Source organism: Ovis aries, chromosome 2 (genome assembly GCF_016772045.2).
Source record: "Ovis aries strain OAR_USU_Benz2616 breed Rambouillet chromosome 2, ARS-UI_Ramb_v3.0, whole genome shotgun sequence".
NCBI lineage: Eukaryota > Metazoa > Chordata > Mammalia > Artiodactyla > Bovidae > Ovis > Ovis aries.
In genome coordinates, this window is record NC_056055.1 from 59,042,853 (window position 1) to 59,068,984 (window position 26,132).

Here is a 26,132-nt window from a genome sequence, read left to right on the forward strand (position 1 = left end):
TTGAGATGAATACAGTGTAATGAGACTTGGGTCTACCTGTGGAGATGAGAAAATTTGTATGTGAGTAAAAATGTGCTGCTATTTGGAAAAACAATTTTAACTGTAAAATAATCACCAATGTCACTCTAAATACTGTATACAATCCATAATTTAAGTAAGAGTTTAACATAGCATTTCTTTAAGATGTTAGACTGTTGGTGATGTCGTGTATTTGGTAGGAATCATGGAATTTCTTTTATATTTTTGAAATAGATTCCCCAAAGTTGAACCCCCGAAGGGTTGGTTCACAAAATGTAAGAAAAAGGCTGGGTAGAAGGTATTTCACCATAATTCCCCTTGGATCATATCTGAAGTACAAATTAAAGGCTTCTTCTATTTACTGAGACATTAGTGTGTGCTTTTTACTGTGCTGTTTCGTGTATAGTATTACCTTCAGGCTTTATGACACTGCTGTAATGAAAGTATCATTATCTCAATTTAGGGATAAGGAAATTGAAGCTTGGAGAAGCCCCAAAGCAAGTAAATGGAAGCATGGGTGAAACTCACTGGCTCCAAAGCCACAGACCCTGCCTTAGCTACACCTTGTGGTGGTCCTGAGCACTGGAAACAACTCAAACCACACAGTACCATTTCCTACCTAACACAAGCCCTGGTTCCCTTGATTAAGCCAGAGTGGGTGGGAACTGATAATACAGACATTTACGGTTCATTGTAACCACAGCTTCAGGATATAATTTAAGGGGATGATTAGGGGAAAACACTGGACAATCACAGGTGCACAGCATTTTTTAACGGATCGTGACCAGGACGCTGAGAAAATACTCACTGGTAGGAATCGAATGCAATGTGATTCTCAGTTCCTCTTATGCAGGTGTATAAGCCTCCTTATCACACTAAGGATGCACAAATTACACAAACTGTGTGGGAGCTGAGGGTGGAAGGTAGAGAATAAAATCAGATTTCTTCAGGACCATGCAGGTATTGTGGAGAAGGTATTGTGTGAAATGGCAACCCACTCCAGTGTTCTTGCCTGGAGAATCCCAGGGACGGAGGAGTCTGGTGGGCTGCTGTCTGTGGGGTCGCACAGAGTCAGACCCCGCTGAAGCAACTCGGCGGCAGCAGCAGCAGCATGCAGGTATTGTGAAGCTGCTCAGATTCTGTTGACACAGCTCAGTTAATTAGGTAGTTTTGGCCTTAACAGAACAGAGGATATTCTTCACTTCCAGAAATAATTATGCTCTTTCTTATAATTACTGACAATAGTGAGAGGCAGATAGTAGCTTTCTGACTGTGGCCTTCTTGTCTTCTTGGAACATGGGCAGTGTTGCTGGATCTTACAGTTTATCAAGAGAAGTAGGGAATCTGTTGATCTGTCTAATGGAAAAGTTCTCAATTTTAAGTGTTAACGGTTTTCAAAAAAAATCATTTGTACAAGACCAAGCAGGTCTACAGACCGTCAGCTCACTTCTAGTTTTCTTGATCTTCAGCCCCAAATCTTCCCCACACAGAGGTCACCCCTGAGTCCCGATTTGCCTGAGGCATTTGTAGTTTATACCTCTTGTCCCAGCATCCCCGTTATTGAACATTTGTTCTAGTTTCCCATTTTTTCAAAAATAAATATTATTATTTATTTATTTATTTGGCCGCATTGGGTCTTAGTTGTGGCATGCAAGATCTTCATTGTGGCATGCAAGATCTTTCATTGTAGCATACCAACTCTCTAGTTGCAGGGTGCAGGCTCAGTAGTTGAGGTGTGCAGTCTTAGTCCTTGGCATGTGGGATATTAGTTCCCAGACCAGGGATCGAACCCTGGTCCCCTGCATTGCAAGGCAGATTCTTAACCACTGGACCACCAGGGAAGTCCCTCACCCCCATTTTTAATGGTGCATTCTTATTATTAGCTGCATTAAAATAATCCAAAATGGATTTGATAGACTTTCACTTAGTATTTCCAAACCCTGCCCATGCAGTTGAACAGATTTCTCGACTTTAGCAGTTGGTTGAATCTGAAAGATGTTCCAGCTCTTTTCCAAATCTTTTGCAGATGCGGTGTAACCAGATCTTTTTTTCAAAGACAGCGTGTGGGGACTCACCGCTAATAATGGAATAAGTGTGGACAAGAGTGACCAGGGATAGCCAGTTCCTTCCGGTGTGTAGGGTAGTAGTGAAGGATATGCTATTGCTGCCTTTATCAACCTTTTGTCATTAGCCAGTCATGCTGTGCTCTGGTCTATAAGCTACAAGGTCCAGTAACACACCATTTCTTCAATGAGCAGAATCAGTGGGAAATTGTTAGGTGTATGTGAAATGTATGTGTAAAATCAGGTTGAGCAGTCTTGCTATGGTGGTCTGATAGCTTTTGCTTGCTTCCATGGTTTTACCATTTATTTTTGGTGTTTGTTTTGTTGTTTGATAATGCTTTTATTTTGTAATAAATTCTTTTGGCCACAATAAGTTTTTTTAACCCTGAAAATGCATATGTAACAAAATTTAGTACTGAATTTTTGCTCCTCAAGAAAATGAATGGTGATGTATAACTTATACAAAACAGCTTGTTGATATTTAGCATCCACCATTATAGCCACAGTGATATCATCAACCACAAAAAGTTTGAGAGACACAGATCTTCTGAAAAAAATATCAGCATCTACTTCAACAGTTAGCTTTATATTCAGTAGATTGTGCCCAAAGATGACATTTTAGCATAGTCAGCTGCAGAAAACGCATTTTTATCTTACTGTGTGAAGCATGACTTCATTTAAATCAAGTGACTTTCCTTCAAAGTTAATTTAGTTCATTTTTTATTCCAAGTTTTCTTCTGCAGGTGCAAAAAAAATGAGGCAATAACTATTCATCTGTTAGCTCCCTTAGCAGAAGGAAATCGTTGCGAACAATTGATAATTTGGTTTTCTCCCTTTTTTAATTTGTGGAATCAAGGTGCAGCTTTTGATAGTTAATTTGGATAAAGTAAAATATCTATTATTATTTTGAATACTATGTGTTTTTGCTTTTTAAAAAATGTTGAAGATAAAAAATATTTCATGGTAATGATAAGAATATAGTGTTTGATGGTGCACAATGTCATGGTAAAACAATTATTAAATTAAGCCTATGGAGCAGAAATGTACTTGCAATTCATGACTCACACACAAGTCATACTTGTGTTCAGATAAGCTATGATAATCTACCAATCTTGAGTTTTGTTTCCTCAAAGTATCTGTGAAAGAAAAATATTATGAATTGATAAAGGAGATACTTCTTATGAAAATATTTGATCTGAAATGTTTATAAATTTGCATTTGAAAAAATAATAGAGTTAAGAATATCTACCATGTAGCAGAACTTTTTTGTGCTTACCAGATTATTCAGCCCCTAAGAGAGAATCTTTTTCAATGAAAAATATTAAGGTCTGTAGAGTAGGACCCAATTGAAAATGTTATATTTTCAAATTTATTAACCTAAAATGGTTAATGTAATTTTTAAAATTATTTCAGGCAATTTTATGGAAGTTAAATATATAATATATCCATATTGAAAAAATAGTCTTTTTTAAACTTTATATGGATATATGAAAGTTTTGTTCTATTAGAAAGTACTTTATATTTGAAAATATTGTAATAATACCTATATAATATACCTGATATGTTCGTCAACAAATAATATTTCAAAGATACATAACATTAACTATTTTTAATAGTCTTTTTCATATTCAAAAGTGTTATATATAGACTGTAAACTATATTATAGTCTCATTAGAATGTTAACAGTTTCTCAACACTGGTCCAAATAGTAACATTTTACAATTGATTCTTATCCATAATCTTCCTGAAATTGGGTCCTTCCTCAAAGTGACAATTTATATCTATTACTATTTGCCCCCCAAGAGTGCCTAGTGAGATAGGATTCTCTTATTTCTCTTCCTTTCTTCCTATTCAGATTCTAGATGTTCATTACCCTTCTTCATTGGACAAGTAAGCATAACTGCTGTTGATTCTCTTTACAGTCTTCCTGTTGGAACAGCTTCTTGGTCTCTGAATTAAAGAGACCTTTAGACATGTGTTCTAGGAAATTTCTTTTCTTCTGCAAAATTCTGGGGCTAGGAGCCTTTCACTTTCAGTTTTCCTGAACACAGTTTCTACAGCCGCAGTGGTCAAGTTTTGTAGTGGGCGTCCCAGAAAAACTGTAGGATCCTGAAATTTCTGGGGACACCTGGGCCTCCCTTCATTTAAAAGCTTGTCCTTTTATTTTTTCCATCTTTGTCTGAATGTCTATCAAGCTGGGCAAGGAAATCTTCTTGATCTGTTTTTCCTATTGTCAAACAAAATAAAATTCCAAACCAGCAGCACACTCCTCTGGTTAATAAGATTGTAGGAGCCCAGACATTGCAAAGGGCTAAAATGATTATGTTTTTTTCTGAGATGTAATATCAGGAAATGAACCACATGCAAAATGTGAACTCAACAATGAGGATGATGTGAATCTATAAAGCAGGCATTAGCCTATTATGCCAGCGTGGGGGAAAACCAGTTAGTCGGTTGTTTTGCTTGTGTAAAACCAGCCCCCACTTGGCTGTTGGGAGTCTCGGTGTTTGTTCAGTCACTGTTTTGCAAAGTGTGGTTTAGAGAACACCAGTCTCGTCAGCTGATTTGAGGGGGTGATGCTGCCGTGGCCATGCAGTGATGTCTCCACCCTTGCCCCATACTCAGGGATTCCTGGCAGCATTATGTTATTAGAGGTACTGAGCCCTGGAGTATGCACCATCTATTTAACTTTTTATAAATATTGTTCTCTACAGTTGGGCTTCCCTTGTGGCTCAGCTGGTAAAGAATCTGCCTTCAATGAGACCTGGGTTTGATTCCTTGGTCGGGAATATACCTTGGAGAAGGGAAAGGCTACCCACTCCAGTATTCTGCCCTGGAGAATTCCATGGACTGTGTAGTCCATGGGGTCGAAAAGAGTCAGACATGACTGAGTGACTTTCACGCTACAGTTATCTGACTTTGGCTATAGAACCAACTTTTCAAACAGCCATTAAAATCCCAAGTAACTAATGGTCCTCAAATACTCTTTGACAGCAGCCATACAAGTATACCTGATTCTTTTTAATCTTAGTAAACATGTATAATTTTAAAAGAATCTTCTAATTTATTTTTTGTCACTATGACTTTGAATAAATTCTTTGAAAATAAACTTTTTTGTAGCATTGATAGTGTATTCATGTGTATTACCATCATAATCATGAAGGTGATGAGTAGCATTTCAAACAGTGCACAGTTTTTTATTTCATCCCAAGATTTTGCAGCCCTGAGGGCACAATTCTTCATAATGGAACCATGTTATTACATCAGTCAACAAACTCTTTGGAATTGCTTGGAGTGTGTTATACCATAGTGCATCAAGCTCTGACCTACAGATGTTGCTGATCCTGATAATTATGACACGGCCTGCAGACATGAAAAGGGAAAATGATAAGCAGAGGACAAAATAGAAGAATATTTGTGTGTGAAAAGGTACAGTGGTAGAGCCAAGAAAGAGGTGGAGTTCTTTAAAAGAAAAAGACCATCTTAAATAATAAAGGAGTATTTTCTCCACCAAGGAAGGAATCCAATATATGTTAGAATAAGCAAATGTACCTTTTAGTGAAACAAAACCAAAAAGAGAAATACATTCTCAGCAAACATCTTGAGGGAAAGAAGTGTGCCTTTTAGTCATTGATTACCTTGGTGAATGCCACAGTAAAGGTTAAAAATAAACCCTAGGACTTCCCTGGTGGTCCAGTGGTCAAGAGTCTGCCTGGCAGTGTAAGGGACATAGGTTCAATCCCTCATCTGGAAAGATTCCACATGTTGCGGAGCTACAGCAAGAGAAGTTGCCACAATGGGAAGCCCATACGCTGCAACTAGAAAGTAGCCCCCACGTGCTGCAGCTAGAGAAACCCTTGCCCAGCAGTGAAGAGCCAGCACAGCCATAAATAAGTAAATCATGTTGGAGGAAAAAAAGACGTTTGTCAGGGGGAAAAACCTCTCACCATAGAAAAGCAAATCTACTCATGATAATCAATTTGTAAAATCTTAAAGTAGAACAGTATGCAACAGTTTAATAAAATTTTTATTGAATATTTTGCTCTCTGGAACATTTTACTTCACACAGATTCACTTCATTAGTATCTAGTATATTGCCTGACCCAGATAAGTATTGTGTTTATTGAAATAATTAATATTTATTAATGATAATTTTGAAATACCACAAGATTTCATAGCAATTATAGTACTTGTATTTTATGTATTTTGTTAACAATTCTTATAACCTTCCTAACTACCCTAAAAGAAATTGTTTTTTTGTTTCATAGAGGAGATAGCTGAGGTTCAGGAAACTTGAGAGACCAGCCTGAACACACAGGGCTGAAATGCGACAGTTATAACTGAAGTCTGGTTGCTTCTCAAGCTGTTGTTCCTGGACTTCCTCTTTGCTGCTTTGGTTCTCTGGGTGACTCAGTGAGACAGAGATTGAATACAGTTGACCCTCGATATCAGCAAATTCAACCAGCTAAGGATGGAAAATATTGTTAGGGGGAAGGAATTCCAGAAAGCTCCAAAAATCAAAGCTTGAATTTGTTGTACCCTAGCAACAACTAGCATAGCATTTACATTGTATTAAGTAATATAAGTAATCTAGAGATGATTTTAAATATACAGGAGGATGCATGGGTTATATACAAAACCAAGACATTTTTATAAGGGTCTTGAGCATCTGCACATACCTACTCTGTTCTTCTGATACTGTGTGTAGAGGGACATGGGTGCTGTAACAAAGGAGAATTGGTAGATCCCTAGCACTGAAAGATTACATACAGGATTCAACATTTTCATCAGAGACTTCAAAAGGCTGTGTCATGTAGTAATTTGTAATTTTGCTGAGCCATGAGTTGAATCATAAGTGTGGAGAGGCTGTACTATAGAAATGAGTCACTGGTTTTGAGAACCCAGCCAGCAGTAGCTCAGTGTGACTTTGCTATTCTTTGTCAGTTTTGCAGTCATGCCCATAAGAAAATGCATCAACAGCTGTCCCTCTGTGTACAGTGCACCGAACACAGAGAAGTGTACACTGATGAAGTCAGAGAGGTGAAATGGTCTAAGAAATGACAGTTCTTGCCCAAGTTTTTGGTAGGAAATTTTACAGAGTATTTGCAAATTTGAGGACTCATTGATATCCATTATCCAGGATGATCTCTCTAGAATGTTCTTTCACTTTGAGCAAATAAATGTGGGCAGTTTGCCCAAAGTCTCAGAGCTAAGAAGGGCGTATACTATGCCTTTTGCACTTTCTGTGCTATTTTCCTTTTCTTTTGCTTTCTAAACAATTAGCAGCTTTGGGTGTTAGACACTGTCTTTAAGTGTTTTACATCCATTACGTCATTTAACCATCAAAGTAAGTACTGTTGTTACCCCATTTAATAGATTAGGAAATAAAGGTTTGCAAATGTTAAATAGCTTGCTCAAGGTCATGTTCAACTAGTTCTGACTGGAGGTGGTATTGCAACGCAGAGATTTGATCCCATCTCTGTATTTCCTTTGAGAAGAAAACAAAAAAAGCCTGAGAGTTTTCTGTTTCTTTTTTCCCCCCATAATTTAGAATCAAATGCCAAAATGGAAATAAACACCGAAGGTGGGGGGAAGAAAATGTGCTTCTCAGTTCAGGATTAAAACATACTCAGACAGAAGTTCAGGATTTTACTAAATCAGAGGCCCTCTGTCTGTGCTGGGCATCCTTTCAAATAGAGCTGCCCTAATGAGCTGAATATTTGTGTCTAAGAGCTTCAACAAATGTGGAAATTACCATTTGGTTTTCTACTTCTGGAGTGTAGGAACCGGAATAGGTGTGACATTCCAGCCTAAAGCCGCCCTGAGCTGTTAATGAGTTTTTGAAAATCCTTCCAAAGTGACTATAAGATCTTTTTTATTTCATCTGAAGTCTTGGCCTTCTGTGGGCAGCGTAAGACTCACTGTGGTGGGAACTCAGTTCTTCCTTCCTTTTGCTGAAGCAGCCTTGGAAATATCAACAGACCTAAGATTTACCTGAATTTTATGACCACCGAATCACAAAAACAAGACATTACCACATTGGCACATCCTGTGGTTTCCATGTGGTCTTTCCCTAGAATTCTGCCAGAGTTCCTAAGAGTAGTTACTTGGTTCTCACAATGTTCCCTCTGAGGCTTGCCACCAGCTTGCTAAGAATTCTGAAAGCTCACATTCATTATTAAATATTTCCATCCAGTGTGTTCAACTGTAACTTGAAATAGAATTATATTTTGCATTTGGTTTATATGATTAATTCACTCATACCTGTTTTGCTTTTATATAAATGATGTTCAAAATAAAAAGGAGAGTCAATTTTAATTGTTATTTGTATTATTAGAAATGACTTCTTTCCTTTTCATCATAGGCTATTTCATTGGTAAGTGGTTTAATTTTGCATAATTACTTGTGATTTTTACTACTTCACATTTGATATTTGGAAAAATAGAAAAGGGTCTAATTTATCTTCCTACTCTAATACACTAAAAAATATTCTTTTCACATACAGAATTTTTTTTTACCAAAAAAAAAGAGAGAGAATTGCACTTTTGTTAAGGACATTTATATAGGCATTTAAAAAATTCTATGTGTATTTTGTAAAATGCTGTCATAGTTTTAAATAACTTGAGAACTTCAGGTGAAAGCTCTTACATAAATGCAAATTAAAGTAGATTATATTTGAATGTCATTTTACAAAACAGCAAGGATAGAATTAAAAAACCAAGCTTAGGAGGCAATAAAAGTGACTTAGAAATTCAGACCTGGATGAAGGCAAAGTAGTGATCTTTGCATTTTTTGAGGCCAATATACTTCCATAGATGGTAGACATTGGTTATGGTTCATTGCTGTTGTTGTTCAGTCGCCTAGTCATGTCCGACTCTTTGCAATTCCATGGACCACAGCATGCCAGGCCTCCCTGTCCCTCACCATCTCCCAGAGTTGGTGGGAGTTCACGTTCATAGCATCAGTGATGCTGTCCAACCATCTCATCCTCTGACACTGTCTTCTCCTTCTGCCCTTGATCTTTCCCAGCATCAGGGACTTTTCCAATGAGTTGTCTGTTCACATCAGATGACTAAGATACTGGAGCTTCAGCTTCAGCATCAGTCCGTCCAGTGAATATTCAGGGTTGATCTCCCTTAAAATTAACTGGTTTGATCTCCTTGCTGTTCAGGGGACTTTCGGGGTCTTTACCAGCACCACAGTTCAAAGGCGTCAATTTTTTGTTGTTCTGCCTTCTTTATGGTCCAGCTCTCACAATCATACATGACCACATAGCCTTGACTATACAGACTTTTGTCAGCAGGGTGATGTCTTTAGCACACTGTCTAGGTTCGTCGTCACTTTTCTGCCAAGAAGCAATCATCTTCTGATTTCATGGCTTCAGTCACAGTCCACAATGATTTTGGAGCCCAAGAAGAGGAAATCTGTCACTACTTCCACCTTTTCCCCTTTGTTTGCCATGCAGTAATGGCACTGGAGGCCATGGCCTTAGTTTTTTTAATATTTAGTCTTAATACGGATCTTTTACTCTCCTTCACCCTCATCAAGAGGCTCTTAATTCCTCTTTATTTTCTGCCATTAGAGTGGTACCATCTGCATATCTGAGGTTGTTGATGTTTCTCCCACTTATCTTGATTCCAGCTTATAACTCATCCAGCCCGACATTTCTCTTGATGTGCTCGATGTATAGGTTAAACAAACAGGGTGACAGCAGACAGCCCTGTTGTACTCCTTTCTTGAACCAATCAGTTGTTCCATATAGGTTCTAACTCTTGCTTCTTGACCCACATATATGTTTCTCAGGAGACGAGTAAGATGGTCTGGTATTCCCATCTCTAAGAGCTTTCCACAGTTTGTCATGATCTACCAATACTTTGGCCACCTCATGCAAAGAGTTGACACATTGGAAAAGACTCTAATGCTGGGAGGGATTGGGGGCAGGAGGAGAAGGGGACGACAGACGATGAGATGGCTGGAAGGCATCACTGACTCGATGGACGTGAGTCTCAGTGAACTCCAGGAGTTGGTGACGGACAGGGAGGCTTGGCGTGCTGCAGTTCATGGGGTCACAAAGAGTCGGGCACGACTGAGCGACTGAACTGACTGACTGACACAGTCAAAGGCATTAGTGTAGTCGATGAAACCCAGATAGATCTTTTTCTGAAATTCCCTTGCTTTATAATCCAGCAAATGTTGGCAGTTTGATCCCTAGTTCCTCTTCCTTTTCTAAACCCAGCTTGAACATCTGGAAGTTCTTGGCTTCCATAATGCTGAAGCCTAGCATGCAAGGTTGTAAGCATGACCTTACTAGCATGGAGGGCTTCCATGGTAACTCAGATGGTAAAGCATCTGCCTGCAATGCGGGAGACCTGGGTTTGATCCCTCGGTCGGGAAGATCCCCTGGAGAAGGAAATGGCAACCTACTCCAGTACTCTTGCCTGGAAAATTTCATGGATGGAAGATATAGTCCACAGGATCGCAAAGAGTCAGACCCAACTGAGCAACTTCAGTGGCGGTTACTAGCATGGGAGATGAGTGCAATTGTCCAATGGTTAGCACATTCTTTGGTACTACCCTTCTTGGGAATTGGGGTGAGGAGTGACCTTTTCCAGTCCTCTGGCCACTCCTGGGTCTTCCAGGTTTGCTGACATAACGAATGCAAAACCTTGATGGCATCATCCTTTAGGAATTTGAATAGTTCTACTGGAATTTCATCGCATCCACTAGCTTTATTAACAGCAGTGCTTCTTAAGGCCCACTTGACTTTGCACTCCAGAATGTCTGGCTCAGGGTGACTAACCACACCATCGTAGTAATCCAGTTCATTAAGATCTTTTTAATACAATTCTTCATGTATTCTTTCCATCTCTTCTTGATGTCTTCAACGTCTACTAGGTCTCTACCATTTTTATCCTTTATTGTGCCCTTCTTTGGGTGGAATGCTCCCGTGATGTTTCCAGGTTTCCTGAAGAGATCTCCAGTCTTTCCCCTTTTGTTTTCTTCTATTATTAAGCACTGTTCATTGAAAAAGGCCTTCTTGTCTCTTCAAACTGTTCTTTGGAACTCTGTGTTTAATTGGGTGTATCTTTCCCTCTCTCCCTTGCTTTTCACTTCTCTTCATTCTTCTGCTATTTGTAAAGCCTCCTCAGATAACCACTTTGCCTTCTTGCTTTTCTTTTTCTTTGGGATGGTTTTGTTCACCGCCTCCTGTGTTACAGACTTCTATCCATGGTTCTTCAGGCACGCTGTTAACTAGATCTAGTCCCTTGAATCTATTCGTTGCCTCTACTGCAAATTCATACAGGATTTGACTTAAGTGGATATTAGTTACGGTTCACAGATGAGGTTAATATTATAGCTTTCACTGTGGAGGCTGATTTGCAATAAGGGTCAGCATGAAATTTCCTCACTAGACTGTTTTTCTCACAGTTAAGATAGTGCCATGTTTATTTTGTCTACCAAACCTTTGTTCATCTGTTCCTCCTCCTCTCATCACACAGCTTTATCTCCACCTGCTAAATCCTGTCTTCTCTCTGACACCTTCTCTGGCCATACTGACTTCTTCTTGTTCAGTCCCAATAAAGCATCACTCATATACAGACTTCATCATGTTCTGCCCTGTATTATCAGGCACTTTTGAAATAGTGATGTTTCGTTGCAATAAACGATAATATTATGCGCTCCTGGAGGGACAGGATCATAAGTCCTTGGTGCTCCGTGTATTCTAAATGTATTTATTTATGATCGTGCTGTATATGTCTAGATGAAGCCATAGGGAGATGATTTGTTTCAATTGCATAATCTTATAGACCAGGAAAATGAAGTTGTAAAGAAGTAAATAATTTCTTCTAAGGGTTATTGCTTGTTTAGGTGTAAAGCCAGGCCTAGTATTTAGGTGTCCCTGTTTCCAGCTCAGTAAAATTTCTACTTTTCCTTCCTGTATTCTTCATTCAACAAATATTTGTTGAGCATCAGTGGCAGGCACTCTGCTAGACCCTGATACTGCAACACTGAGTTTGTCTCGGAACTTGTACTGTGATTAGGGAGAAGGATACTAACAAATATCATCCAGATAGATGTACGCTAGCTACTGACATAAGTGCTGGTAAGGATCATGTGGTTCTGAGAGAGTAGGTAATGGGTAGAAGATTTCCTTAACAGACTCGACTTTGTCTTGTAGGAAGTTGGGTTTGTGTATGACTTTTAAATCTGACAAATATTTGTTGTCTGCTCACTCTGTGCTGGGCCCCAAAAGAAATGAGAGCCAGGAGCTACAGCCCCTTCCTTCAATGTATGGTCTAGAAGACAGTAAGTCAAGAAATGTAGAACCACTCCCTAATCCGTGGTTCAGAAGATGCAAAGATCACATTTGGGGAGAGAGGAGGAACATTGGGAATATCTTCCTCTAAGAGACAGCATAGGATATGGTGCCTGAACAAAAGCTAAAAGAGATATGGAAGGGAATAGAGAAGGTCTTCCAGATGTAAGAAAAAGCACATTGAGGTAGATCAAGAGAGGAAATTGGAGGAGTTTTCCAGCAGTAAAAAGTAATCTCATTTTACAGGAAGACTGCAGTTATACAACTGTTGAGAATGTTGTCTATTTCAGTCAACTGAAATTAAAGATGGAAATGCGAATGTTCCTCTCGTTTCTCCTCCTGGAGCACAAAATCCTGTGCTTTGGTTGCCAGGTATATGGACTATTCCCCCTACTGCCAACCTACCCCTGCACCTCATAGGAACTGTGTCTAAGTCTTTAATTGCTGTATTACCTAGCATTTCACTGGGGTTCAATAAACATTTAATCATCATCGTGAAAAGTGTCTGCTCTGTTGAAACTGTTTTCTCTAAGTTCCCTACCTTAGAAACAGAAATAGAACTCCTTCCATATGACATGGTTGGCCCGTTGTAATGAGTATCAGATTCAGTTTTTAAATATTGCCTACACTATTCTGTGTCATCATGTAGCTTTTACCCAATTCAAAGAAGTCTCGGCCATTTCTCCCTATGGATAGTATAATAGTTTGTCTAAATATCATTGTAGGAAAGTGCTGCAGAATTACTTCCCCATTAGCATGTGTTAAGTGGCCAGCTGCTGTGTCCCAGGTTCTGTGTGGGACATGGTGCTATTGGTCAATCTTATTAGGGAAGTCCATGGAGAAGCAAATGATTGGTACCTGATCCAACTCAGCCACAGATACACTTTATCTTTTATAGCGTTGCCAAGAATAAAAATTAGAGATATTTCATGGAAAGATCTAGATTTTTGGCTTCCCTTGATAACTCAGAAAATCCGGCAACACTCAGCTTGTGTCCCAATGGCAACAATTAGTTGGAGCTAAATAGCAGCTGTCCTCTTTCTTTAGGGTCTGTGTTTCTCAGTGTGCCGCAGTTCTTGTCACTCACTCTTACCCCATCCAGCCTGTTTTACTCATTTCTGTGGCTTCCTGGCCTTTGTAATGCCCCTTGTTTTGGAGTGCTGTTGCCTTTCTGGGCCTCTTCTCTTTAGTTTCCATTAACAATTTCACGGCCAGCCAGCCAGTAATTACGACCACAACAGCTAGTGTCTACGTGATGCTTGATAGCTTGCAGTGGTTCTCAAACTTTTCCATGCATCTGAATCATCCAGAGGCCCTCTTGAAACAGATTGTTACTCAGTTTCACATCCAGAAATTTTGATGTAGGATTGAAGGATTGCATTTTTATCAAATTCCCAAGTAAGGCTGCTGGTGTGTGGACCACCTTTTGAGAACCACTCACCTACTGTATTGCAGCACAGTAATAAGCCACATGGACTTGGTGGGACAAGATGTTGCCCACCAGAGATAACACTTGGAAAGATGATGCAACTTATCCAGTGTCAAAAGAAGAAGCAGAGTCTGATGAAAACCATGTCTTCAGAGTGTGTCCAGTAGGAAACCATCCTGTGCATGCCCGTTGCTGCCTTGGGTCTGCCTTCCCACTTGCACAGAATCCTCTAGACAACCCTGTAAATCAGATGTAGCCAGGAAATTGAATTTAGGATAATACCATGCATGATCATTGTCATATCTCAGGACACAAAGAATTAGAACTTGTTTGTATTCAGTGAGCAAAGGCAGAAGGACAGGGCCCAAAGCTTGACCTTAAGGTATAAGGTATAGACATGCCTGCTGGGCAGAGTGGAGCATGCCCCATGCCCAGTGTTTTGTGCTTAGAGGAGGTCCACTTGAGCAGGTGGGACCAGGACAGTCTTTGGTATCGACATAGAGCAACGGGTGCTACAGAGCCAGGCAGAGCATAGCACTGGGGATTCGTTGGGGAACCAGTGACATATTTTCAAAGCAGGGGTTTCATGGAAAGCTATGATTGGCCTAGGCCCACCTGGAGTGACACTTGGAAACAGGACTTCAGGATAGTCAGATTGCTGGGATAGGACAGATTGTCTGGGCAGGGACTAGGTACATAAAGCAATTTTAGGGATTCATCTTCCAATATTAGGATGCAGGGCAGAGCTATAGGGCTTCTCACTTACCAGATCTGACGGTCACAGTCAGATTAGAACCAGCAAGAAAGGTGGTTTCTTCAATCTCGGCATGTTGGGCTTTGTAAAACCTTATTTAAGTAAAGATTAGTCTAATGACATGGATTCCCTTCCATCTTATGGGATGAGAAGGAAGAGAAAGATTGGGAACCAGACATGCCTAATCACAAGTTTAAATTTATTAAATTCTGTCTGCTTGAAACTCTATGGAAGGAATAATTAGGTCATCATATAATCAAGATAGCCATTCACTAACCTAGTTCAGAAGTTTGTATATCTGTACAAAATCAGGACTGTTTTAATAAATTAGTAGCCATCTGCCTCCAGTTTTCAAGATAATTAGTTATTATATCTGTTGATTTGCACATTTATGTACTGTATAATTTACATGTATACTACACCTATAAAATCTATTTTGTTGAGATTGTTAGGCAGTGGTGTATGCTGGTTAATTTGGAGGTTGACCATACATTTTGATTTTAATCTTGTTGAAAATTTTTTAAAAGTCTTTTTATCTCTTTCCTACTAAATGTTGTATATAATGAAAATAACAAAGTCCTTTTTCTGCATTAAAAAAAATTGAATAGGCTCTTCAGTCTGATAAGATATGAGGTAGATATAAAGTAAATATTGAAAATTTGGGTGTGTGGGAGTAGAGGGGGCATGGTCACTATTGTGAAAATCAAATCATTACTATTAAGTGTTCTTCTGGTAGTTTTACACCCTAACCTCACAGTGAGTCATAGAAACTACTGCTGATTAGTTGAGTCTGATTGAGTTTCTGCTAAGATGTAACAGTCATGGGCTGGGTATATTATGTGTTTGATTATAATAAACTATAAACATAGAGGGGATAAATAACCCAGTCCTTTTCCCTTTAATAATATGAACTGTTTTAGGATTATGATCATCACCTGAAAATAGTCATTGTAGCATACCATCCTCATTGTTTCCATGGGAGCGGAAAAGTCTGCTTTTCTCTTGTCATCTCTAGGTAGCTTCAGCATTTACTCTGGAGGAAAAGATTTGGGGCTGGGTTTTATCTAAGGAAAAGAAAACAGAAGCAGCATTACTTTATTATAAACCAGTTTGAAAACCAATATATGAGGAAAGACCTCACTTGTGCATAATGCAGTGTGCAAGCCAAGGCAGTTTTCTTCGATGGGAAGGAGATTAAAACTGCTTTTTTTTTTTTTTAAACAGGCTCATGCACAGTTAGTTCGAGAAGTTGATGTGGAGAAGGTATCTGCATTTGAGAATCCATATGTAGATGCAATAAAGAGTTTATGGAATGATCCTGGAATCCAGGAATGCTATGACAGACGACGAGAATATCAGTTATCTGACTCTACCAAATAGTGAGTATTCCTCCAGGAGGCCCTTTGCATCTTCCTCTTTTCTTTCATGGTTCTCTGCAATGAGACCTTCTCGGTCCTGGGTATCGTATCTGATTCTGACTGCACAGTTAGGAAGTATAGAATTAAATTTCTGCCAGCTTTATAAATTTAGACTCTGTAAGGGATTGGCATTGTGAGTCAGAGAGAGTATTTCTTTTATTGTTTTCTGTTTGAAAACCAATTGGAGACTCTAGGAATCTGCATTAACTAACCCATCTCTTCCCTCAAATTGTAAACCAGTGATTCTCAAACATGTACTTCATGTGATTTCAAATCTGATAATCAATTTTAATGCAAGTTTCTGATCTTATTCGTGTGTTGGAAAGCACCTACACAGATGAACCTCTAATAAGTACTGTTAACTATGGCTTCTCAAACATCAGACTTCCTGGTTTCCATAGGTCCTTGACTGCTTTCTGGGACCCACTGTTTTGTTGATGGATAGGTTTGCTTTTGCATGGAAATTGAGTGTGAGTCTAATTTTGCATGCATTCCAGAATTATTTTGTGAGCTGTCGATCACAGTCATGTGTCCTAGGAGAGATTTGCATCCTAAAGAGATTTGTTAGTTCTCTAGATTAAATCTTGCCTAATAAAAAGAAAAGAAAAGATTTGGCAATCATTGGATTAATGTAATCAATGTGGTCAGCAACGTAGATAATCAGGCGCCTGAAAAATGGAATTTTGTGTTTTTTTAGTGGTTTTTTTTCAGATTTCTGTCTCCATTAATTATGTTAACCCAGCATTTGCCTCTTCTATTGGTTCTGGGCAGACAGAGGAAAGGGTGGAAAGTATTCAGCAGCTTTCAGTTCAGTTCAGTTCAGTTCAGTCGCTCAGTCGTGTCCGACTCTTTGCAGCCCCAAGAATTGCAGCATGCCAGGCCTCCCTGTCCATCACCAACTCCCGGAGTTCACTTAAACACACATCCATCGAGTCAGTGATGCCATCCAGCCATCTCATCCTCTGTCATCCCCTTCTCCTCCTGCCCCCAGTCCCTCCCAGCATCAGAGTCTTTTCCAATGAGTCAACTCTTCGCATGAGGTGGCCCAAGTACTGGAGTTTCAGCTTTAGCTTCATTCCTTCCAAAGAACACCCAGGGCTGATCTCCTTTAGAATGGACTGGTTGAGACTTAGGCCAGTTTGTATGTTGAAATGACCCTCTGAATGAGGGCTGGACTGTAGGGGAAATAAGGAGCCCTACATGCAGATTGACATCGCTTAACAGTGCAGGGAAGATCCAAGAGCAGTTGGGCTCTGTTTTTGCAGTAAAGTAGATCACGCTCTTACCCTAGTTCTAGGCATTTGTTTAAGATAAGTTATGATTCAGGTCAGCCACAGAAATATTGCCTGGCCAAAACAGTACTTGGATTCCCAAGGTAAATCTGGATTACGTCATTCTGAAAAGTGATGCGAAATGCTCAGGAGACTGTGTCTGTCGTGTTTAAGCCAATCCCCACCCCGTGGGTCTCTGAAATGTGTGCTTCCTCATTCCTGGCTTCCTTTGTCCTCTTTGCACACTGCCTGTCTTCCTCTTCTGTGTCTGCCTGCCTTCCTTCGCCCCACCTCCTTCCTCTTTGCCTCTCGCCTCTCCCCTCCCCAAGTTCCAACTGTGTAAGTTTCTGTAAGTACAGAGATGAGAGGATGCATTCAGCTCTTTTTTGTTCCAAATTCTGCCCCCTCAACCTTTGACCAGCTGTCTTCCTTTTCCATGCTGCCCCCTCCGTCCTTCTGTTTCCTCTGCCATTTCGGATCTCATCCATCTCCCCACGTTGCTGCTGTGTTTTACCCCTTGTCCTTGTTCCTGCTCACTGTGTCTTCCCCTGTCTGCTGGGTTCCTCATTCGCCCTCAGCTCTGGTCCTGCTTTAACTCCTCCACTTCACGATTCACTACGGTGATGCCTCTCCTGGCCCCTACCGATGAAGAACTCCTCCATTAAAAAGTTTATTCACCAAGAAACCCTCTCGCCTCCCATCATTTCTAAACCCCTTTCTTTTTACTTCAGCGTAAATCCTGTCTCTCCACCTCCTCACCTGTTCTAGTCTCTACCTGTTACCTAGATCTCTTCTCTCTACAGAGAAGTCCTGTTGACTAGGGTATCAGAGTACCAGTGTCCGGTAATGATGTGCTTACCGAGTTAGAGCTTCCCGTTAGGAAATGATTTGCCTCCTGCTCCTGGAATAGGCCCTCTGAGAGATTCCTGTTTGCCCTGAGGACACCTGGGTCAGCTGCTGCAGCTGTATTCTTGAGACAAAACTCTACCACATGTCTGGTGACATTACTTCAGCTCAGATTTGTGGATCCCTAGACAGATACCCATGAGTTGCCTGGCAAATCCCATGGATGGAGGAGCCTGGTAGGCTGCAGTCCATGGGGTCGCTAAGAGTCGGACATGACTGAGCAACATCACTTTCACTTTTCACTTTATGCATTGGAGAAGGAAATGGCAGCCCACTCCAGTGTTCTTGCCTGGAGAATCCCAGGGACAGGGGAGCCTGGTGGGCTGCCATCTCTGGGTGGCAGAGTCAGACACGACTGAAGTGACTTAGCAGCAGCAGGAGCAGACAGGTACCCATGAGTTGCTTTAAGGCTAAGAGTTATCCACGACAGTTACTCCAGGCCCATGTTAGCACTGTGATGCTGGGAAAAGCCACCATCTTAGACTTCGGTCACATGGGCTGCATTTGCCATAGAAACACGCTCATTCTGTAGGCACATCCCTCATGTTAGAGCTCAAGATGTGGGGGCACCTGGGACAGGCTGATATCAACCCCTGCAAATGATGACTGTTTAAACAGTTCTAGTTTCCCTTGGTGGGGATAGGGAGATCTCTATTTTCTAAACATGTACATGTGGATATATGTGTGTATGCACATACACCTATTTCATATTGCATATATTTATGCAAAAGTAATAAAGTACATTATAACAACATGTCCCTATATCCACATTTCAGTGTTCATCTTTAAAAAAGAAAAGACATTTTCTTACGTAATAAATAATACCATATTATACCTAAAAAACTAATCATCAGTCCTTTTTATCATTCTATATCCAGTCCATTTTCATATTTCCCAAATTCTTCCAAAATGTTCTTCAGAGTCAGTTGATTTTAGGACAACACACTGCATTTGGTTTTTATGTCCCTTGAGTCTTTTAATCTAATAGAAGCCTGTTTCTCATTTCACTGGCATGTCAAAAAGAATGGCCTGGATTGGGTCTGACTGCTGCCTCATGGCATGATTTAACTTTCGCCGCCGCCTCTTGGATTTTCTACAAACTGAAAGTCACATTTAAAGGCTTGGTTAGATTCCAGTTAAACACTGTGAGTAGAACACATAAGATTTTGTGCACTGGTTTACACGTCATTGGTAAGTTAATGTTCACCAATGAGTAGAACACACTCTAAGTGATCTTGTGCACTGGTTTACTTATCATTGGTAAGTTAAGGTTTACCAGTGAGTAGAACATACTCTAAGTGATCATGTGCACTGGTTTATCTGTCACTGGTAAGTTAAATTTCACCACAGTGTTTGGGCACTGACAGCCTCCATGATAAACTTAGGTTTTTTTTCCTTCTGCCACCAAAAACAATCTGTGTGGTATGACTTTGTCATTGTTTAGTCTCCAGTTCCCCATAAACTCTTCACCTGATGTTTTAATTCCAATCATTAAGTCTTGTCTGGTATAAGAATTCCAACTTTTATAATTTGGTCTTCATTGGCATTCTTCTGTGAAGTACGAGGTTTTCTTCTCTTGATGCTATTTGATTACCCTGAAATACATTTTCTGCCAAAAAGTATGTTTCAGTCTTTTTGTTACAGTAACTTGTTACATAGACTAAATAGATGGTGACTGTATAATTTATCAAAACCAGGACATTTTGTGAAGGAAAGGGTTGCTATTAATACTTATAGTGAAATAACAGGTGTAAACTGGAAATCTCCTAGTCAAGCAGGAACATTTGATCGTCTTAGCTAAATGAAACCTGAGGTTTCATTTTTCCCTTTGTTTTCTCTTGAAGACTCTTCTTTACTTTCAGGGATTAGAACCAATCAGTTCCTGCCAATTATGGAAACTGTGTGTGGAAACCTGAGTTAGCTGGCCCCATGTTTCTGTTATCTTCATAGGACATTTTGGCACTTTTTATATTATAGCTCAGTGCCCAAGATGCCTAGCTGGGCTGCCTTTAATTCCATTGTGCCAGGAGCCCAAGTATGGAGTCTCTTTATTCTTCCCCATCTTAGTCCTGGCACTTTCCTTTTCTTAGCCAGGAAAACCCTCCCAGCATGCAGAGAAGACCAATGGCTCTTTGGATTCACCCATTTGCTTGTGTATGCCACATGTCATTCCAGTGTGGTGCAGGGAAGGTCCCCTGAAGTTCAGGAATGGTGCTGATGAGGCTGTAGCTCACCAGTCTTGAGCATCACTCACTCCCAATACTGAATTCATTTTCACAGGGTGACTCAACACAGTTCCTTTCTCTGAATTCGAGATAGTTGTTACCCTTCTCCTTTCTGACTTTTGTCTACTTTCCACTGATATATCTTCGGTATTTTATCCTGCATCTTTGCTCCATGTGGGGGCTTCTATGTTGCTCTATCTTTATGATAAAAATTTTAAAACTTTGTTGATATTCTGGATCTAATTTCTTGAACAGTATCACCACCTTACAGAATTTAAGACCAGCCTCCCTGAGTACTGACTGTCTCTCTTGCGACTCTTCAGTGTAGATTTGGGGAACATTTAGATATCAATATCTGATCTCTAGCAGTGTGAGAATTGGTGCCTGCCATGCACATCTGCTTAAAGTTTGCAGCTTAACAGCAGTTTTCTCCAGAAACCTGCTGGTTGTGAGAGTCAGTGCAGGCCACTTGCCAGGAAAACAGAACAGAGCCCAAGCATGCCTCTCTTCTTCTTTTCTCTCTGGTGAACTCCTGTTTATCCTTCAAGACCCAATTCAAGAGTCACACCCTCTGAAAGTCTTGCCCAATACCAGAGGTTATGTGTCACTGCCGTGTATCTTTTTTTTTAACGGCTGTGCTGGGTCTTCGTTGCTTCGCGGGCTTTCCTTTAGTTGCAGCAAGCAAGGCCGTCCCTCTAGTTGTGGTGCATAGGCTTCTCACTGCGGTGGTTTCTCTTGTTGCCAGGCATGGGCTCTCGGGCACACAGGCTTCAGAAGTTGCAGTTCCCAGGCTCTGGAGCTCAGGCTCAATAGTTGTGAGACATGGGCTTAGTTGCACTGTGGCATGTGAGGTCCTCCCGGACCAGGGATTGAGCCAATGCTCCTCCGTTGGCAGGCAGATTCTTTGCCACTGAGCCATCTGGGAAGCCCTGCCCTGTATCTTAACACTTGTACAAATCTCTTTTGTATCTGTTATCATACTTACTGAAGTGTCTCTCCCCTCTGCCCATAGTGCTTAACATTGGGTGCTCACGTTTGACCTTTGCAAATGATTGTTCCATGAAATAACACTTAGATAATTTCCACAGTTTCAGTGACCATGACGTAGGCACTGTCTGTCTTTGGCTGTTGTAAATGAACTATGATGTGCCAGAGCTACAGGCATTTAAGTCTCTTTTTTTCCTGCCGTTTTTGAATGTCTGGCATCTTTGAAAAGCTATTACCAAAAGAGCTTGAACACCTTTTTTTTTTTTGCTGAATACTTCCTATGTGTTAGATTCTCTGTAGTTGTTTACATGCAAAGCTGTAGATATTTCTTATTATCTCCATGAAACAGAGGAGAAAATAGGGTCTCAGAGGGGCTGAGTAACTTGTTCAAGGTCACACAATTAGTAAGTGATAGAAGTAAGAACTAAAGTCAGATTTGCTGCCTCCGGAGCCCAAGTTTTTAATAACTGAAACCCACCCTCACAAAGGAGGATAGATGGATGGATAGATAGATAGAGAGCTGAAGGAATGAATAAGAGATTGACTGATAATTGACAGGTATATTGATGATAGACTAATAAATAAATTTTTTGTTTGCTTAGTCCCTGAGCCATGTCCAACTCTTTTGCAACCCCTGGTGGACTGTAGCCCACGAGGCTTCTCTGTCCATGGGATTTCCCAGGAAAGAATACTGGAGTGGGTTGCCATTTCCTTCTCCAGGGATCCCATGTAGGGATCAAACCCATCTCTCCTGCATTGGCAGGCAGATTCTTTACCACTGACACACCAGGGAAGCCAGTAGATAAGTATCTATGAGTTTAAAATCACTTACCATGAAAGATGCAAATTATTTATTAATCTTCATAATGTTATTGCAGTGCCAGGTGGTACAATGGTAATGAACCTGCCTGTCAGTGCAGCAGATGCCAGAGACACGGGTTTAGTCCCTAGGTCAAGAAGATCCCCTGGAGTAGGAAGTGGTCACCCACTCCAGTATTCTTGCCTGGAAAACTCCGGGGACAGGGGAACGTGGCAGTCTACAGTCCTTGGGGTTGCAAAGGGTCAGGCATGACTGAGTATGAGCATGATAGTGTTGCCTGTATGTAGTTCTGTGTGTGTAAGATCAATGGGAAAATTAAGTCGAATTTACTGGGAAATACACCCACAAGGGTTTTGATTATCATCCAGAAAATTTAGCTGTGCCACCTGGGAAGCTCTATCTGTGTTTAACAATATATCAGTTTTTCATACAACATGGAAGATTTTGTAAGTCACAAATAATTGAGAAATACTGTTTCTTTATTTTAGTCTAGAGTTTGAACCCTTTTTTCCCATATTTCATCCAATAACTTTTTACTGGAGTCACACTAGAGCCATAAAAACACTAAAATACTTTGAGCTTTCCTTATTCTACTTTGATTAGCCAACTTGCTGATCATAATAAAACAATCAGATGGCTCAAAAGGACAGGCAACACTGGTAGAAGCAAAGAGATGGGAAATTCTAGATGAGCAGTTTAGGAAAAACTTGCAGTTGGCTTTCATTTGGCATATTCTTCCAGTTCTATTTAATGAAAGACTAAAAAAGCATTCTAAGATGCAGGAGAGTTTTGTAGAGTCCCTTATTACCTTTTTTGTTATTGATTTTTTTTTTTTTTTAAGTCTGAGGACTCTGAATATCTTTAGGTAAAGAGCACAATAAACAGATGGCTGTAGGTTTACTTTTTTTCCCCCCTTTTTTTTGCTGTGGTTCACCACTTGCCTTAATATAGTGAGACATCAGGTCAAATGAGTTCACTGCCTACAGTACCAAAAGTTCCCTGACATTAGCTAGAGAACACAGATCTCAATCAACTTGTCATGTAGTGTGCAGTCTTCACACTGCAGGCGTTTGGCAAAGGACTGCTCTGTCCATGTTCTCTGTAAAGTGAAAGTGAAAGTCATTCAGTCGTGTCTGACTCTTTGTGATCCCCATGGACTATACAGTGTATGTTCACCATAAGGGACCAAGTAATCCCTAATCTTGCTTTCCTGAAGTGCCCTCCAAGGTTGTCAGTAAATCAGAAACCTTCTTGAAATTTCTACATGTGTCACAGCCTGTAAATCCAAAGTACATGATAATTGACTTTTGAGCATAAGTCAGGTTTGGGGTTTACTTCTAACTTCATGTTTAACTTTTTAATTTAAAAATGCACAAGGAATTTGAATGTTGGATTTTAAATGCAAAATGAGTTTTTGGAGGTAGATTAGCATATCTACTTGATTTCAGGCTGAATCCTTGAAGAAGTACCTTGTTAACCGACTCATGTGCCAAACACTTGAACCCAAGAGTATGTAGGCTCTGACTCTCGTAGCCGTTATAACTTTACCCTTTATCTGATGATTAAAAAGGAAGTATAAGCCTACTGCAGGCTTTTAGAGGCAGATGAGACATCATATGGTGAGACCATTGAGTCAAAATCTAGCATTTAGTGGAATTACATCTGCCTCTCCTCACCTGTGGGACTTTGGCTTGTAAGTTTCATTTGCCTCAGATAGTGGTATGTGCTCTGTAATCTCTAAAGTGAACGAAAGTGAAAGTGAAGTCGCTCAGTCGTGTCCAACTCTTTGCGACCCATGGACTGTAGCCCACCAAGTTCCTCCGTCCATGGGATTCTCCAGGCAAGAATACTGGAGTAGATTGCCATTTCCTTCTCCAGGGGATCTTCCTGACCCAGGGATCGAACCCAGGTCTCCCACATTGCAGGCAGACACTTGAACCTCTGCGCCATCTCTAAACTCCCTTGTAAATTCTGAAATCCTTTGATTCTGTAACAGTAGATTGCCTTTACGTGAGAAACTATTGTCCTATGCAATCAAGTGAAAACCTGGCACTCCTCCCCAAATTTACCTGGAAATGTATAGGCAGAGAGATTATTCTCTACATAGTTAAATTACTCAAAATGCTATTTTGAGCTCAGTAGAGGATAATTGATCTTGAATATGTTTGCTTCCCCCCACCCACAAAGAGTGACAGTAATAACATGGAATGGACCTTTTTTTCACCTGAGTGACATATTTACTTCTATTTTTGTTTTATCTAATGAGCCATATCTCCTAATAACTTTTCACAAGAATGAAACAAAATACACCCTGTAATTTGGGCTCTCAGTTGGCTCAATGGTAAAGAATTCGCCTGCCAGTGCAGGAAATGTAGGAGACTCTGGTTTGATCCCTGGGTTGCAAAGATCCCCTGGAGGAGGAAATGGTAACCCACTCCAGTATTCTTGCCTGGAGAATCCCATGGACAGAGGAGCCTGGCAGACTACACAGTCCATGGAATCTCAAAGAGTTGGACACAACTGAGCATGCACGCATCCTGTAATTTGTCTTCTACAGTGAAGAATCCATCAGATTCTAAGACTTGGTCTCTAGTATCGCTTTTTCAAAATGCCTGGAGCCGCTAGAGATTGTAAGACTTAGATAAGACTAACTTCTTTCTAACCTTTATTACAGAGATGTGATAGGGAAAGGGCTTACCTCAACACCTGCTGATCATTCATTCACTCTGCTTGAAGAGTAGGCTGGGCATGGGAGACACGCTTCACTCTTGCTGCTTGCTCGTGTTTCGGCAGAGCATTTGCATGTTCAGTTGCTTTTCCTCTTCTCTACAGTCCCTTACCACAATCCACTCAGGATGACATGGTACCCAGATGAAAACAGGGGCGCTGTTACTACAGAACAGGATTGGAAAACCTGTAGGCCAAACTCAGCCTGCTGCCTATCTTTATAAATTAGGTTTTATTAGAACATAGCCAAGTCCATTTGTTTCCAGTGGCAGAGTTTGAATCGTTGCAACAGAAGCTGAATGGCACACAGAGCCTAAAATACTTACTATCTGATTTCAGCCCCCACCCCGACCCCACAAAAGAAAAGAAAAAAGTTGCAACTTCTTCCTCCATGGAAGAAGACTGAATATTAAAAGGCAGCTAATATTCTGCTTCCATTTCTGCCATTTAGGGAGACCCTACCTTATGCCTGGGATGCTCAAAATCAACCTGGAGATTGGTTTTTGAGAACGGAGAAAGGATGGCCTGCTGGCCCTCAGCAGTGCTCCTTCAGTAAACTTGCTTTGCACAAGAAAATTTCAGATAGGAAGTGAGCTTTCAGAGTGCTAGATTGTATTCCCTGGCAGTACCTCTAAATGCCATGCAAGGATGTCCAGTACTAATGATGGAATAAATGACCAGAAACGTTGACTGAGTAGATTTGGCTCTGAGGACAAGGATTGTGTCTTATGTGTCTTGGCTTTGGCCCCTTGTGGTGCCTGGTACAGCTGGTTAGGAGGGCATGATGGGATTTAACAGTCAGTGTAACCAAAGGTAGGACTGACCTGCTTCTGAAAGGGGCCTAACATAACACGTGCCTGACTGGGCAGTAACCCCACCTCCAGTCTCAGGTGAGCCCAGGACCTCTGCTTTCTCCATCTGGCCCATTCCTTTATTTTGACTGCTCACCTGCCAAGCCCTCTTTGAACTCTGATGGGCTTACCCTGATGTTCTTCGTGAGCACAAGGGCATCTTGATTTAAAGAATTTTGATCTGTAATTAGTTTAACTAACTTAATATGACCAGCTCCTCAAACCCAGACATCCTTGTTGAAATGGAAGTTTTGATTCTACAAAACCAGTATCCAAGTTATGGAGACATGACCGTGAGAGGCCGGCTTTAGTCCCCAACCTTTCGCTCACAGCCGTCTCTTGTCT

The 26,132-nt window shown here is 40.6% G+C and overlaps 1 protein-coding gene across 1 annotated transcript in view; it reads left to right on the forward strand.

Annotated features, from left to right (window-relative positions):
* Positions 1–26,132, forward strand: part of GNAQ (G protein subunit alpha q) — a 322,009-nt gene that overhangs the window by 197,591 nt on the left and 98,286 nt on the right. The window contains exon 3 of the mRNA XM_015093177.3: positions 15,807–15,961. Within this exon, the coding sequence (XP_014948663.2) occupies positions 15,807–15,961 (155 nt within the window). The remainder of the gene's footprint in view (positions 1–15,806; positions 15,962–26,132) is intronic.